Source organism: Marmota flaviventris, chromosome 10 (assembly GCF_047511675.1).
Source record: "Marmota flaviventris isolate mMarFla1 chromosome 10, mMarFla1.hap1, whole genome shotgun sequence".
NCBI lineage: Eukaryota > Metazoa > Chordata > Mammalia > Rodentia > Sciuridae > Marmota > Marmota flaviventris.
The window spans coordinates 116,081,100-116,095,877 of NC_092507.1; the positions used below are offsets into that span (position 1 = coordinate 116,081,100).

The 14,778-nt window shown below is 39.6% G+C and overlaps 1 protein-coding gene across 1 annotated transcript; it reads right to left on the reverse strand.

Annotated features, from left to right (window-relative positions):
* Positions 1 to 1,501: 1,501 nt before the first annotated feature.
* Positions 1,502 to 6,066, reverse strand: LOC114079122 (T-cell surface glycoprotein CD1b-like). Its single transcript, XM_027920250.2, has 6 exons — positions 5,930 to 6,066; positions 5,367 to 5,633; positions 4,464 to 4,736; positions 3,990 to 4,268; positions 3,665 to 3,758; positions 1,502 to 3,033 (listed from the first exon to the last, which is right to left on the reverse strand). The coding sequence occupies exons 1-6, from the start codon at positions 6,036 to 6,038 to the stop codon at positions 3,012 to 3,014; spliced, it is 1,044 nt and encodes a 347-aa protein (XP_027776051.2). The 5' UTR covers positions 6,039 to 6,066; the 3' UTR covers positions 1,502 to 3,011.
* Between the last annotated feature and the right edge of the window lie 8,712 nt (positions 6,067 to 14,778).

Below are 14,778 nucleotides of genomic sequence, written 5' to 3' on the forward strand. Positions count from 1 at the left end.
TTTTAAAATTCTTCATATTTTTTAGTTTAAAATCATAGAGCATATGCCTAGTTCCTGTGGTACATACGTCCCTGTTCTAATACTGACTGAAAAAGTCCTAAGTTTCTCTTTTTTCCAAAATGTTACTGAAAAGTAAGAATTGAAACAAGAACAATATAAGAAGTGAGAAAAGATGAATCCTAACCAATTTTACTGACTTTTAAATACCACTGGACTTTTACTTATGGGAATGGTAGATTGTGTTATTTATGCTAAGCTAATCTCCAGAGTACAACTAGTCATAGACTGAAAAATTCTATCAATATGATGACATCTGAGAGCTATTAACACAGTGAGGAATTAGAGGGATACAAGCCAGGAAAGGAAAGAAGTCTTGCAAGGCTTGCAAGCCCAGGGTCTGGAACCACATTTCCTTTACCTACAGACACCTACAAACTCTAAAGACACAAGGGGCTGAGCAGAACATTTCACAGGCTTGTGGGGCCAGGGAACAAAAGTTAGGATTCTGTGGGTGCAGAGGAAGAGAAGTCCTGGTAAACACCACAGGCTTAGGTTTGCAATTCTAAAGCCTACATCTCAATCTCTCTACCCCAGGATAAAGTAAATCATAAATAGGAAAAAGAAAATGGAGCATCCGTGGTTAAAAATCCAGATTTGAATATTGTATTACTGATCTGATTCAGATCAACAAGCATTGCTAGTCCTGAACTCTGTGAAGTAGAGTAATAAAAAGGATAAATGAATCAAAGTCAATTAGAGTAATAAAAAGGATAGATGAACCAAAGTCAATTATTGTGTGCAAAATTTATTCTGAAAGTTAAATTTATGTGTGCTGTAAATTCAAATATATAACAACCACAGAACACAGGAAGTGGTAAAAGGATAGTAAAATATTCCAAAGTAACTCAATTAGCAAAGTGGTAAATTATTAACTAAGGTTAAGTTGTAATGTTTAGGATTATGGGAAGGTTTATAGAATAGCCAACAAAGGAAGAGTAGAAGATCATCAAACCAAGTTAATAATCGGGAAGGTGGTGTAAGTAAAAAGATTTGCTCTAAAAGAGGTAGAAAACAGGAAAGAGAAAGAAGCAGGAAGAATGAAGCAATATGAAAATAGCAGATTGAACTATAAATACAAATCTAGTAGTAAATTATATTAAAATAAATATCCTGAATATTTAAATGACAAATACTATGAAAGTGAGTAGGAAATGACTTAGTATTATCTGTATTGTATTCACAAGAGAAGTATAAGAAATGAAACTAAAGAGAAGGCTTAGAGTTAAGAAGATGGAAAAGCTCATAAATGAAAACACTAACCCTGAGGTACCCAATCAGGCCCTACCAAGTCCTGAAAACACCACCTCACTGGCACGGAAACATTAAAAGAAGAAACACATCATAAGGAAGATGCAGCATTTGTAAATATTTAGGCATTGATAGGATATTCTCTAAAATACGAAGCCAACGATATTATATTAAAATAGAGATTAAAAATGTATAATTTTGGTGGAGAATTTTATTCACATACCTGTGTGAATGATAGAAAAAGCAAATTGCTGAATATGTATTAGATGTGCACAACACAATTAATAGACGTGACCTAACTGATGTATTTAGAATTCAACTTTTTAACACCAGAACCAGAATTCTCTTCCAATAAACATGAACACTTCTATTGAAAATGATGTTTATTTATGAAACAATATGAGCAAATTTCAGAGTGAAAACTCACAAAATATTATTGCTGATACAATAGCAATGATATTCCTGGCAAATCCCCACACTACCTGAAATTTCAGAAATATAATTTCTAAATAACATGTTCATAATGAAAAATTAGAAAATATATTGAACTGACCAAGATGACACAGTACTTCAAGCCTCCTGACATGCACTAAAGCCCTGTTTCAATAGAATTCTTAGACTTTAAATACAGTAAATATGGGAGAATAAATTACTTAACAATTTTCACCAAGAAATTAGAACAATGAATGCAAATTAATCCTCAAAGAAGTACAAGGGAAAAAAATTGCATGATTTGGATGAGTTGTACAAAATATTTGAAACTTATCAAATATGAAGAAAAAGAAAATTCCAAATATACAATAAAGAAGAGCTAGAAACATTCTCAAAAACTGGCCACAAATCCCAGCTTGGGAGGTTGAGGCAGGAGGATCACAAGTTCAAAGGCAGAGTCATCAACTTAACCAGGCACTTAGGTAATTGAGGAAGACCCTGTCTCAAAAAATGGGGGTAAGGGTGCAGGGGATGTGACTCAGTGCTTAAAGCATCCCTGAGTTCATTCCCTGGTGGGGGAAAAAAAGAAAAAGAAAAACTGGCCACTAAATTTAATGCTTTTCTATTAAAAGCAAAACAAAACAAAACAAAAAAACTCCCAACACATGACTGCACTGGTGAATTCCACTAAATCTACACAAATAATGCAAACAAAAGTAGGCACATACAAATTGTCCCACACACTGGGGGGGGGGGAAACCACAACCATTTTCATTTCATTTTATTTAGTCAAAAAATCCTTAATACCAATACGTAATAAGAACAATGAAAAAATTAGATGAACATAAACAGATGTAAAATCCACAACAAAGCACTGTAAAAGTGAATCCATGTGTATATATTACATGCAAAACAAGTGTGTTACAGAGGCATAATTTTGTTTTGCCATTTCAAGTTCGTTAAGTGTGAGGCATATATTAACGGAATAAAAATTCTTAAAATTCCTATTAAATTCATAGTATGTTCTTAACGAATGATGAAGTTCGGGAGGAGTACTACGTTTGATAGCATCTCCAAATAAATTCACAGTTCTTAATTGTTTTTCTGCTTGTATATAAATTGTGACTATCTTACAAACGATGGGGAAAATGCTTTGATCAACATCAATGATTACTTGATAAAATGTAATAAGGTTGACTCCTGGGATGACATCCTAAGTTTCTAGATTTCTTGGCACTTATTCCGAATGGGAGAGAAGACATGATGAGAGCTCACTGGATGTCCTGATACGACCTGTCAAGAAAGCCAGAACAAGTTGTGTCTAAGACATGTGTGTATGTCCTCACTTATAGGAGAACTATTCACCATAGCCAAAAGTGGAAATGGTCCAACATCCAGTAATGAATAAATGGCTAAAAAAATGTGGTGTGTACTCATGGAATGAAATGTTATACCACCTAAAGAAAGAAGGGAATTCTGATAGGCTACAACAAAACTGAATACTTATTGCTAAGTGAGATAAATCAGTCACAAATGACAATTACTATATGCTTCCAATTATGGGAGTTACACAGGGTCGTCAAATTCATAGAGATGGAAAGTGAAGGGGCCACAAACAAGTTGCGGGACAGGGAACAGAGAAGCGTTTCTGAGTGCAAAGTGAGTTTCCACTATGCGGAAGAAAAAGGTTTGGGAGAAGGATGAAGGTGGTGGATGCAAAGTATGGAAATGCATTTAACACGCTTAAAAATGGTAACAATGGTACATCTTGTGTGATTTTTACTGCAATTTTTAAAATTTAAGCAGGTAGCAGGAGTGAAGAGGAAGTTCAGGTGGAAAGAAGGAGGTTTTGTGCTACAGGTAGATGACAGGAGAAAACAGTGGGAGTACCCACAGAGAAGGAAGACTAAGGAAATAAACTCACCTGCGCCTCCAGAACCACAGTGCAAGCCCCAGAAAAATGAGTGCACAGGGCACTATAATTGCCAAAATGACCAAGCCAATGGAGAGGGGGTGTCCTGTGAATGGGGAGAGAGCACAGGGGATAATGTCCCTTCAAGTCCCGTACATTCACCCCTTACCTTCCCTTTCGTAACTCCATAGCATCCATTCTCTAAAGTCCCTTTGTCCACTCTTCTCTCCTGCTCCCTGTCCCCAGCCCCCCCACCAACCATTCTCTTTTCCCCTCAACCTTCCAATCCTCCCTCTGTGCTTGAGCACCACCTCCCCCATCTGCACCCCTTTCTCACCCCAGTGGAGGACGAGGTCCTGCCCTCCTAGGCTGCTGTGCTTCACCCTGCAGGCCAGGCCAGCCGCCTCCCCAGATGCCACATCCAGGGTTGCTTGGAGATACCATGTCCCATCTGCATTGGGCAGGAAGTCACTTCTCTGGGTTCCCTCCTGCTCCTGCTCACCTCGCATCCACATCACCCACATGTGTTTGGGGTAGAAGCCAGAGACATGGCACACCAGCAGCATGCGGTCAGGCCCAGGACTGGGGCCACTGGACAGCCAGGCCTCAGGCTTCACTGGGACAGGAAAGGGAAGGAAGGAAGGGTGTCACATTATGACACTAACCCAGAGCACAGGGACCCATACACCCACTTCTATCTCTACTCATTTGGAAATGAAAACAGTTACCCATGAAGCCCCCCCTTATTCTTTGGGTACACTCCTACTCCTGGGCTGAAGAGGCAGGGACAGTGACACCCAGCAGGACCTACCTTGCCTCTGCAGATCTGCCTTCCCTGCTTCCAGGACGCTCAGGAGATATTGGGGGCAGGTTTCTAACAGCAGCTTCTCCACTGTTTCGCAGATACCTTTGTACTTTGTGATCACTGTGCAGAATTTCTGTGCCCTGAGGTCACCTTCTGTGGAGGGCCAACCTGTCTTGAAGCTCAGAAAATCCATTCCTTTTAAAGACCCCCTCAGGAAGCCCATGATGGTTCCCCCTGAGCGCAGCTCACAGCCTGCTAAGCCCTGGATCTCAAAAGGGTCTGTGCAGAAGGAAAACAGAAAAGTTACTGAGTAGCAAACATGGAAAGGGATGTGGGGAGGACCCAGGATAGTTGATTCTGGGTGAGGAAAAAAAATCTGGAAAGTGAAATGAAGAGCCTAAATAATCATACCATTTGGAGATTTTCAGGAGGAAAGCACTGAGGACAAGTATGAATATTGTGAACAGGGTAAGCATCTGTGTAAAGTAGACCGTGGGTACAGGAGAGGGGAGAGGCAGAGGGTAAGGAAGAGTGTCAAGCAGTCCCCAGCACAGCTTTCAAAGGAAACCAGAGCTTCACGTGGAGAGGAGAATGCTGAATGGATGGATAGGAAGAGGAGGCACACTTTATGTCTCTCAGGACAAAAAGGAAAAGAAGGAGCAAGTTTCACAGGAGACATACCTGGGGCTGGTCACAGACCAGACCTGTCATATCTAGCAGAGACAGATGCACAGGCAGCAAGATATGAAATATTTTGTGGAGGTGTGGAGTCCCAGAAGGAGCCTACTCTAAGAGGTGTGTGCATGTAGCTGGGTGAAGAAAGGAGGATGGGGAAGGAGCAGAGGGAGCAGTCCTTTGGAGCTGGAGCTAAAGTCCCTAACATCCCCCAGGTGTGAGGACGGAACTTACACTCCAACTGGAACTCACTGACATGATCCTGCACTTCACTGGTGAAAACAGAGAAGTAGACTCGGAAGATCTCCTCCAGCATCAGAATGGCCTCATCACTGAAGTTGCCCTTGGCCCAGGGTTTTAGGAAGATGGCAGTGCCTGCCTCACTATCCCAGCCATGAATCTGCAGATCTTCCAACCAGCCTGAGGCTTGGTTCTGTGACCAGGTGCTGTTGACAAAGGATGAGATTTGGATGGCGTGGAATGAGGTCGGCCCCTGGGAGGCTGTGAAGAAAGGAAGGAAAGATAATGAAGAGAAAGGGAGAAGCAGGAGGGAAAGAGAAAGCATGTGTACTGAAAAGATGCAGGAACAGAGATCCCAGGGTCTGCAGATGCACATCACCTGACACATTTGAGAGCCCCAGGGCCTCAGGCTGCAGCCCCACCTCCAGCAGGTGGATCAGGGCTGGAGTCAGGAGGGGGCAGGACCTCAGCATCCAGGTGCACCTGGGCAAGTGCAGCCTGGTTTCTACCCGGCCCTCCAACACTGGACGATCAGGAGTCACCAGTGTTAGTCTTACCTTCCTGATTGTCACCACCTGGGAAGAGAACTGCTAGCAACACAAGTAGCAGGAACAGCATTTCACTGAGAGAGGACCTCTGACTCTCAGCTGGTGTTTGATCTCTCATTTCTGAAACCCTGTATGTCAGCACTTGGTAGTGACTTCCTCTCTTCCAACTGACAGATCTCTTCCTTATACCAATTGATTGGAGAAGAAGTGTGCCTCCCTCAGTCCTTGGGACTCCTACTCCACCTCTCATTTCCTCCTGTCACCCTGACTTCTAGCCTTACTGTCACCTCCCTGCCTTTCCGCTTCTCTCCAGGTCCACAGCTTCCTTGAGCTAAGCTCAGAAAAACCCCTAAGTGATTTTGAAAGTTCGCTTCATCTCCCTATTTGTAAGTCTGTAAATTGAGGAAGTAACAGTAAGGAATTTCTTGGTTGCCCCTGTGCTGGGAAGGACCCTTCTGGTTTATCCACCCAACTCAGCCTCTCTCCTTTCCATGTCCCTGTCTCTGGGAATGTCATTATTCCTTCCCTGTATTAGCAGTGTCTCCCTTTCCCTGTGCCATCCTCCTTGTCTGGTCGCCCTAGTTCACATTCATATTTCTGATGTTCTATTTTCATATCTTGACTCCAACTTTGTCAACCTCTTTGAATTTCCCACTGTATCTGTAAAATCAGCCAGTCTACCAGAGTCTTGGGAGGAAAAAAAAATCAATAGACATTAATATACAACAATTAGACCAGAAACCTGAAAAATGAAGACAAAGACAAACATCTCTCTTATTGTATCTTCCTTTTTTTATTCACCAAACAGAATACAAAGAAATGAACATGAAACCACTGAAAAAATCTCTCAAGTAAATATGTCATTCAAGTAAAAGATCAGTCAAGTAAAACTTTCATGAAAACCTACAACAGAAACAGCAGAGATGGGAGTTCCAGCATAGAGCACACCTGGCCCAAAGCAAAATATAAAACACTGTGAGGCTGGGGAGGCTTTCTCTGTTACAGTGTCCCTTCAGGGTTTCTTATTATTGTTTGTTTTTCAACTGCACACACTCCAGTCCTTTCTTGGGTTCTTTTTTTTTTTTTTTTTTTGTTAGTTGTATTTGGACACAATACGTTTATTTTATTTATTTTTACGTGGTGCTGAGGATCCAACCCAGGGCCCCACATTTGCTAAGCGAGCACTCTACCACTGAGCCCCAACCCCAGCCCCTGCTTTGGTTCTTTTTCTACAAGTGTATTTTACCCTATCCTCAGTCCTGGACCAGTACGTGAAAGCAGACAGACCATGCTCACTAAGCCTTTGAGGCACAGCAATAGGAATGGAAAGTAGAAGGAAGAGAAAATAATGAGTGAGAACACAGGTACCAAGAGGCTGAGTGCAATTGGAATCCTTTGTCCTCTTGTACGCTGAACCCTGCATTCCCTGTGTGTGTTCTGATGAGAAATGTCTGTTCAGATCATTTCCTCAGCTTGAATTGTGTTCTTGAATTTGGGGAATTTCATACATATTTTAGATATTAGTCTTTTTCAGATGATAGTGGGCAAATGTTTTCTCCTGTTCTGTAGGATGTCTTTTCACTCTGTTATTCCTTTGCTGTGTAGCAACCTCCTAGTATGACAGAATCCTCTGTGTCAAGTTTGGTTTTTGGTGACAAGGCTTTCAGATTCCCATCCCAAAATTCTTGCCTATACTAATGTCCCCAAGTGTCCCCCCTATATTGTCTTCTAGCAGTTTCATAGCTTCAGGTATTATATTTAGGCTTTTGATGCACTTTGATTTTTTTTTTTTAATTAGGGCATGAGATTTGGGTGAGGTTTCCTTCTTCTATGTATGGACAGACCTCCATTTTCCCCAGAACTGATTATAAAAGAGACTATCCTTTCTCAATTGTGTGATTTCGCTGACTTTGTTGAGACTCAATTTACTGAAGATGTATTGTTTGTATTTCTGGGATCTCTATTCCGACATATGGAGTATGTTCTATTTTAAGCTGGTCTCATTCTACTTTCAGTCCATTTGTCTGTGAAAAAAAAAATTGAGTGACTTTTATGCATGTGATCAAAGGATCATTTATGACTGCTTATCTAAGGATTCACTGCTGTTTTAGTTACTGTGTCCTATCTGAGGGTAATGCAAATTTGACCATAGCTGTTTTAGAGAGAAACATAATTTATTGAAAAGAGAAGAGGTTGTTAGTGGCATTGTCCCCAATGATCAACCAATTGGGTTCACATAACATGTCCAACATTTCCAATGAAGCTCCTTTGCAAGTGGTAAACAAAATTTCGGAATTCTGAGGGACAGTCATAAACCCCAAAGTTTTACAATAAGATTAGTTTATTTCTAACTATTAGTTATTATCACTATAAGGAATAATGATGAATTTCCCACAGTGATTTGCCAGTTCTTCATTGGAAAGTTCTGGGTTAGTGTCCTTTATTTTCACAAGCCTGAGAAAAGATCAGAGGGTTGTCATGAGCTGTCCCAGACCCAGTGGTTGATAATCAGTTGTGCCATTGTTGACCCTGCAGTGAGCCGGCAATGAGATCATCAGAACAAAGTCAAGGAAGAAGAGTGACAAATAAACCCACAGTCAAGATCACAGCAATTTAAAAAAGTTTTTACGTTTCATGTAATATTTTCAGGCACCCAGTGTTCAGCTTACTCTGTGTACTTCAGGTTCACTTGTGTGAATAGGTTTTAAGAATGAAGGGGTAAGGTGTTGTCCTTGACCCTGAGAGGGATTGGAATGAGTGCCTGCAAGGTCTGTGCACACACAAGCACAGACGCTCTGAGAAGCAAGAGGTACCAGGGACAGGGCCAGCGCTTGCCCATCTAAGACACACTCATACCACTGTTGCTACCACCATGAACAAACCAGCTAGGCTTCAAACTTGGCTCAGGGAACCAACACATTTGCCAGGATACTCTAATCAATGAGGACTCCTCTCTTCAAAAGAACCTGAGTTGGAAAAATATTTGAAAATTCAAATTTGAAGCTATCCTAATCCAGGATGCCCTGGACACAGGGCCATAACAAACGTTTGCAATAATAAAAATTTCTGTGAGGAGCTGGAGTTGTAGCTCAGTGATAGAGCACCTGCCTTGCAAGTGTGAGGCACTGGGTTCTGTAGTAGAACCACATAAAAACAAATAAAGGCATTGAGTCCATATACAACTAAAAAAAAGTTCTGTGAGAATACAAATTAATAAGTGAAAATGGATCCCTGTTTTCTGAGTCACCAATAAACTATATGTCAATAAATATCCTAAAATCCTGCCCCAAAGCAAAGGAGATGATCATCTCTATGCAGAAGAGCATTTAACAAAGTTCCAAGTTTTTTTCTTGAAAACAACTCTCTCCACAGTAAGATATAGAAGGGAATTTCCTCAACATAATAAAAGACATCTATGGAAATCTCACATTTTCATTGGGGAAAGTTGAACATTTAGCTTCCAGAGATCTAGTAGAAGACAAGGATGCCCTCACTCACCACTTCTAGTAACAAAGCACTAGAAATCCTAGCAAAAGCAATAAGGCAACAAAAATAAATAAAAGCACCTAAATCTGAAGGAAAAATTTCAAAACATCACTGCTTTAGCATAGGATCCTGTCGACAGTGGATCCCAAACATTTAGAACAAATAAATGAATTCAGTGAAACTGCAGAATACAAAGCATAGAAAAAGGAGCATTTTATACACAAACAAAAACCTACCCACACAAAAAATGAAAAATAAAATCTCATGTATCATAGCATTAAAAATAAAACTTTACAAAAAAAGAAACAGGATGTGAAAGATGCGTAGGCTGAACACCATGAACATTAAGTAAAGAGGACTCAAGCAAATGGCAAGATATCCCTTGCTCATGGATTAAAAGAATATTGTTAAAAACTTTCATATTACTCAAAGTGATCTATAGATTCTAATCAATACCTATCAAACAAATGATCTAGAAAAGTCAGAATCAAGTCCAGGAAAGAAAAATAAAGTCAGAGTCATCACTCCACCTGATTTTAAATGTTCGAGGAGATGGATATGTTTTACCTGATTATACCATGTTTGTATGCATTGAAACATCACATCATACTCCATTAATACGTACAACTTTTCTGCTTTTAATGTATCAGTGAAAAAATAAATATAACTTAAATGAATAAATACACTATTGTGGCAAAGCTATATATTAATCAAAACAGTAAGCTACTACCATAAAATAGGCACATACCATGGGTACAGAATGAGGAGCAACATAACACAAACATGTTCGTTAAACTAATTTTCCACAAGGGTGCCAAGAGTACATGATTAGGAAAGGATAGTCTCTTTAATAAATGGTCCTGGGAAAACTGCATTTCCATACACAAAATAGCTACCTGGACTCACATTTCTGCTGGGAGCCATTAGCCAAGTAAGTATGACAATTTCCTTGCCAGCGTACCCCATGTTGCAGTGACATTGCATGTAGGTGACCTTGCTCAAGGACCAGGGCGGATTAGGGTGTTCCCGGTTTAGGATAACTGGGTTTAGGGCGTTCCAGTTTAGGGCGTTCCAGGTTTAAGATTATTCCTGCTGGGAATAGGGCGTATCCTGCTGCCTGAGTTCCCCTTGAGTTCTTACGGGATTCAGACAGTATTTTTTGAGAGATAGAAGCCCAGTGGAGGTGATTTTGGGCAGAGAACGTGGATTTCCCCAGAACGTGATTGTAGACGGCTGGTGTGAGTTCGGGAATAAAGAGTTGCTGTTTGAATCTACAAGCTGTGTGGTGGCTCGTGATTGTGTGCCCAGCCAGACTGCGGCATTTGTGCCCAGCCAGACTGTGGCACATTTCACCATTCAAAATAGATTGAAGGAATAATTCCTGAAACCATAAAATTCCTACAGGAAAAGAAAAGGGAAGAATCCTTGACATTGGCATTGGCAGTGAGTTTTTGAATCACCACAAAAACTCAATCTCCAACACAAAAGATAAATAAATAAGACTATCAAACTAAAAAAATTCTCCACAAGAGAGAAAACAATCAACAAAATACTTATATAACCTATATAACCACAAAATACTTGCAAAGTGTATATCTAATAAGTTTTTAACACCCAACATATATAAAGAACTCACACAACTCAACTACAGAAAAGCCAATATCCTGTTTTAAAAATGGACAAAGATAGACAAACTCTAGATAGGGCAGAGGGGTTGGAAGAGAAGGGAGGGAGCATGGGGTTATTAATGATGGTGTAATGTGATGATCAGTATTATCCAGAGTACAGGTATGAAGACATGAATTGGTGTGAATATACTTTATATACAACCAAAGATATGAAAAATTGTGCTCTATATGTGTAATAAGAATGGCAATGCATTCCACTGTCATATATAAATAAAAAAAAAGACTTGAATGACATTTTCTTTTTCAAAGAGCATAGAAATGGCCAGTAGATATATGACAAGATGCTCAAAATCATTAGTCATCAAGGAAGTGAAAATTGAAACTACAAGGAGATATCACCTCATACCTGTCCGAGGGGAATATCATCGGAAAGACAAGGGAAAGCAAGCATTACTGAAGGTGTGCAAAAATGAGAAGCCCTGTGCATGGTTGGCAGGAACGTCTCTTGGTGCAGCCACTATGGAATATAGCATAGAGATTCCTAGATAAATTTAAAAGGGAATTGCCAGAGGACCAGTTTCCAACTATATACCTAAAGGAGATGAAATCAGTATCTTATAAAGTTATCTGCAGTCTCATATTCATTGCACAATTATTGACAGTAGCCAAGATACAGAAATAACAAAACAAACACAGAAACAACCAAAGTGTCCATCAACAGAAAAACGGCGAAAGAAGCATGTGTTTGAATATTCTTCAACTTTAAAGAAAAGAAAAAGAAGAAGAAAAAGGAGATCATGTCATTTGCCACCATATAGAATACATAAAGAGAATTAAAGAGCAGTGACCAGGGAAGGAGAGAAGGGAAAGAAAATGGGGAGATGTAGGTTTTATTCATTCTGTATCAAATATGAAGAATGAATAAGTGCCAAGATCTTATGTATAATCAATATAGTCACATTATAATATTATAATACTATAATATAATATTGACTATACTCAATATTATTAATATTGTTAGATTTAGAATATTTGCTAAAAGAGCATATTTTAGATACTCTTTCCAAAAATCAGTCAATCAATAATAATTCATTGTGGGATGATTGATTTAGTAATTTGCTATGTAATAATTTCACTTTTTATATCTCTATATGTAAGAGAACAATGGAGACAGAAGCAAGGTGCAGAGGCAGAATAGCAGAACGGCCTCTTGCCCAAGCTGCTGGTTATGTTAATATCCATAGGTTACATTAGGTCACTGGCATCAGTAAGACATTATTGCTCATTGTGTCATTTAGGCAAGTTACAGAGTTAGCGACATTACGCAGCTTATTGATCAGTCACTTACTATAGTTGCAATGTGCTGTTAGGAACCTTGTGTAGCTTTCAAGAAAGTCCTTTGTTTAAGTTACTGTTATGTGGACAGGTCCAGGCACAGTAGAGCTTGGTGAAACATGTGGTTGTCTAACAAGAGAGTTTCTTTATTCCCAGGAACTGTGTGCCTGAGATCAAGGTCCAGGCAAATAAGACTCTAGCCCAGAGCCTCCTCATGAAGGGCATTGCCACAGCAGCTAGGCATTGCACATGCATTAGTCCATCTTATTAGTTCCTGGGAGAAACTACAGAATATTACAACCATGGGAAATAGGGTACCTGTTACCCCCAGGAGTTTGCTCACCAGAGGAATGCTGTCCTGTACATTTCCACAGCCAGACATATATATGTTAAAGCAATGTGTTGTATACCTTAATTACACATGATAAAAAGTTTTTAAATAAAAATAAATTTCATAATTCATCTTCATACATACAAAATATCTATTATTTTCTGAATTATCAACCCTTGGTCAGTTTGTGATTACCAACTAAAATGCCAATGTGAAGCCACATGGTAAAGAGGGACTATTGATTTTTAATGCATAATTTCATACAGTCTTTTTTTAAATATATTTTTTAGATGTATAGACCGTTATTTTATTTGTTTACTTATATGTGGTGCTGAGAATCAAACCCAGTGCCTCACACATGCTAGGCAAGTGCTCTATCACTGAGCCACAGTCTCAGCCCCTTAATGAATGATTTCATATATGCAAAGAGAGAGAAAGTAGTATAAAGAACTGACTTTTCTTATATAAGTTTGAAAATATTATCAACTCATAATTGAAGGACATTTTATATATCATGTTTCATTCATGAATTGTTCAACACATGTTTCTAAAATGTAAAGATTATTCTTTTAAGTATAACAAAAATTGCCTTATAGTACTTAAAAATTAAAATTCTCTCATTATCATTAAATAGCTAATTACCACAAAATTTCCCCACTGTCTCATGAGTTATATTTTTTTAACAATTTATTTATTGAGCTAGAATAAAATTAAGACCATGCCTTGATATTAGCTGATATATCTCATGAATCTTTTTAACTTATTATTTTCTCCACTCATTTTAAAATAGGAAAATATGATTTCAAAATCCCATTCCAAGACCTAGGTTAGTTTGTTTTTCTAGATCTTCTCAAAGAAAAAAGAAAATACTATGATGTTTTTAGGGTAAATATCATCATCAACCCCCTAGTTTTACTCAACCATCTCACATCTACTTTTCTCCCACACAGAAATTCCTAGTTCCCAATGAATTTACCTAGTAACATGTCATAACATACTCACTACATCCCACAAATGCCCACATGTCAGACTTAAAAAAACGTAAACACGACCACCACCAAAGTGATTACTGAAAACTACTATTATTTCAGTAACTGATAGTTACTGAAAATTATTATTTTTGACCCTAGAGTATATTTCCCTAGAAGGTAAAGTAAAATAGCCTACTTTAAATCTACTTCAGATAGCCCCTGGCTCCGTGGAATGGCATCAACTTGGGTAGTGCTCTTGTTCAATTTATATTTTGCTTCAATTTTTACAAATCGATGTTTTGTTCAGTAATTTTGACAAAATTTACACTTGGAGCAGGATTTCCATGATGGTAGGGCAATGAACAGAATATCCTTTGCCCCAAACTCAGCGATAATACAGGATAAAATTCCCAAAATAAAATGCCTCGGCATCCGGAAATGAGTGAGGGCGACAACAAATTGAGAAGAGCTTGCTCACAAACAAGGACCCGAGGCTCCCTGAGAACAGTGGGGGCTGCACAACTTAACATGGGGAAGCGCCTGCCCTTCCCCTGGCCAGACAGTCTACTGGGCTGAGGATCAGCAGTCCTGCTGCCACGGAAGGGTAGACCCCACTTGGAACTCCAGAGACAAGCCCCACGCCGGAAAGCTTGTTGAGACAATAGCCACAGGTGGTTAAAAAGCCAAAGGTCAGCCTCCCAGCTGCTAAAGGCTGCAGAACTGGAGGGAGAGAAGGACAGGGCAGGGCTGAGCAAAGATACCTGGGAGAGGAGACAGGCATAGTGGACTCTGATAGGTGTCCATTTATTTGCAGGGGTCTGGAGGGCTGCACACAGGCTGAGGAAAGTCCAAAGAGGGACAGTTATCAAGCTCTCCTGGTTACACACGAGGACTTGCACAAAGAGAAAGCACAAGCCAGGACAGATTTGCCAACTGCTCAGATTGTGTGTGTGCCTCAACCACCAGCAAAAGGCAGAAGCTTTACTAGGTTCAGGTGATAGGCACAGTCACTCATTCCCTACCATGAAACTACACTGACCCAAGTGCTACTCCTAGTAGACTGGGTAAATAACTACTTATTTTTTTCAATAAGTAGGAAAGAGAGGG

Bases quoted from the DNA above. Each gene is read 5' to 3' on its own strand.
- LOC114079122 (XM_027920250.2), bottom strand. From the start codon at position 6,038: ATGAGAGATCAAACACCAGCTGAGAGTCAGAGGTCCTCTCTCAGTGAA. The intron at 4,737-5,366 runs GTAAGTTCCGTC...CCTTCTGCACAG, and splicing joins CAGTGAGTTCCAGTTGGAGT to ACCCTTTTGAGATCCAGGGC. The intron at 4,269-4,463 runs GTAGGTCCTGCT...TTCCTGTCCCAG, and splicing joins GGCAGATCTGCAGAGGCAAG to TGAAGCCTGAGGCCTGGCTG.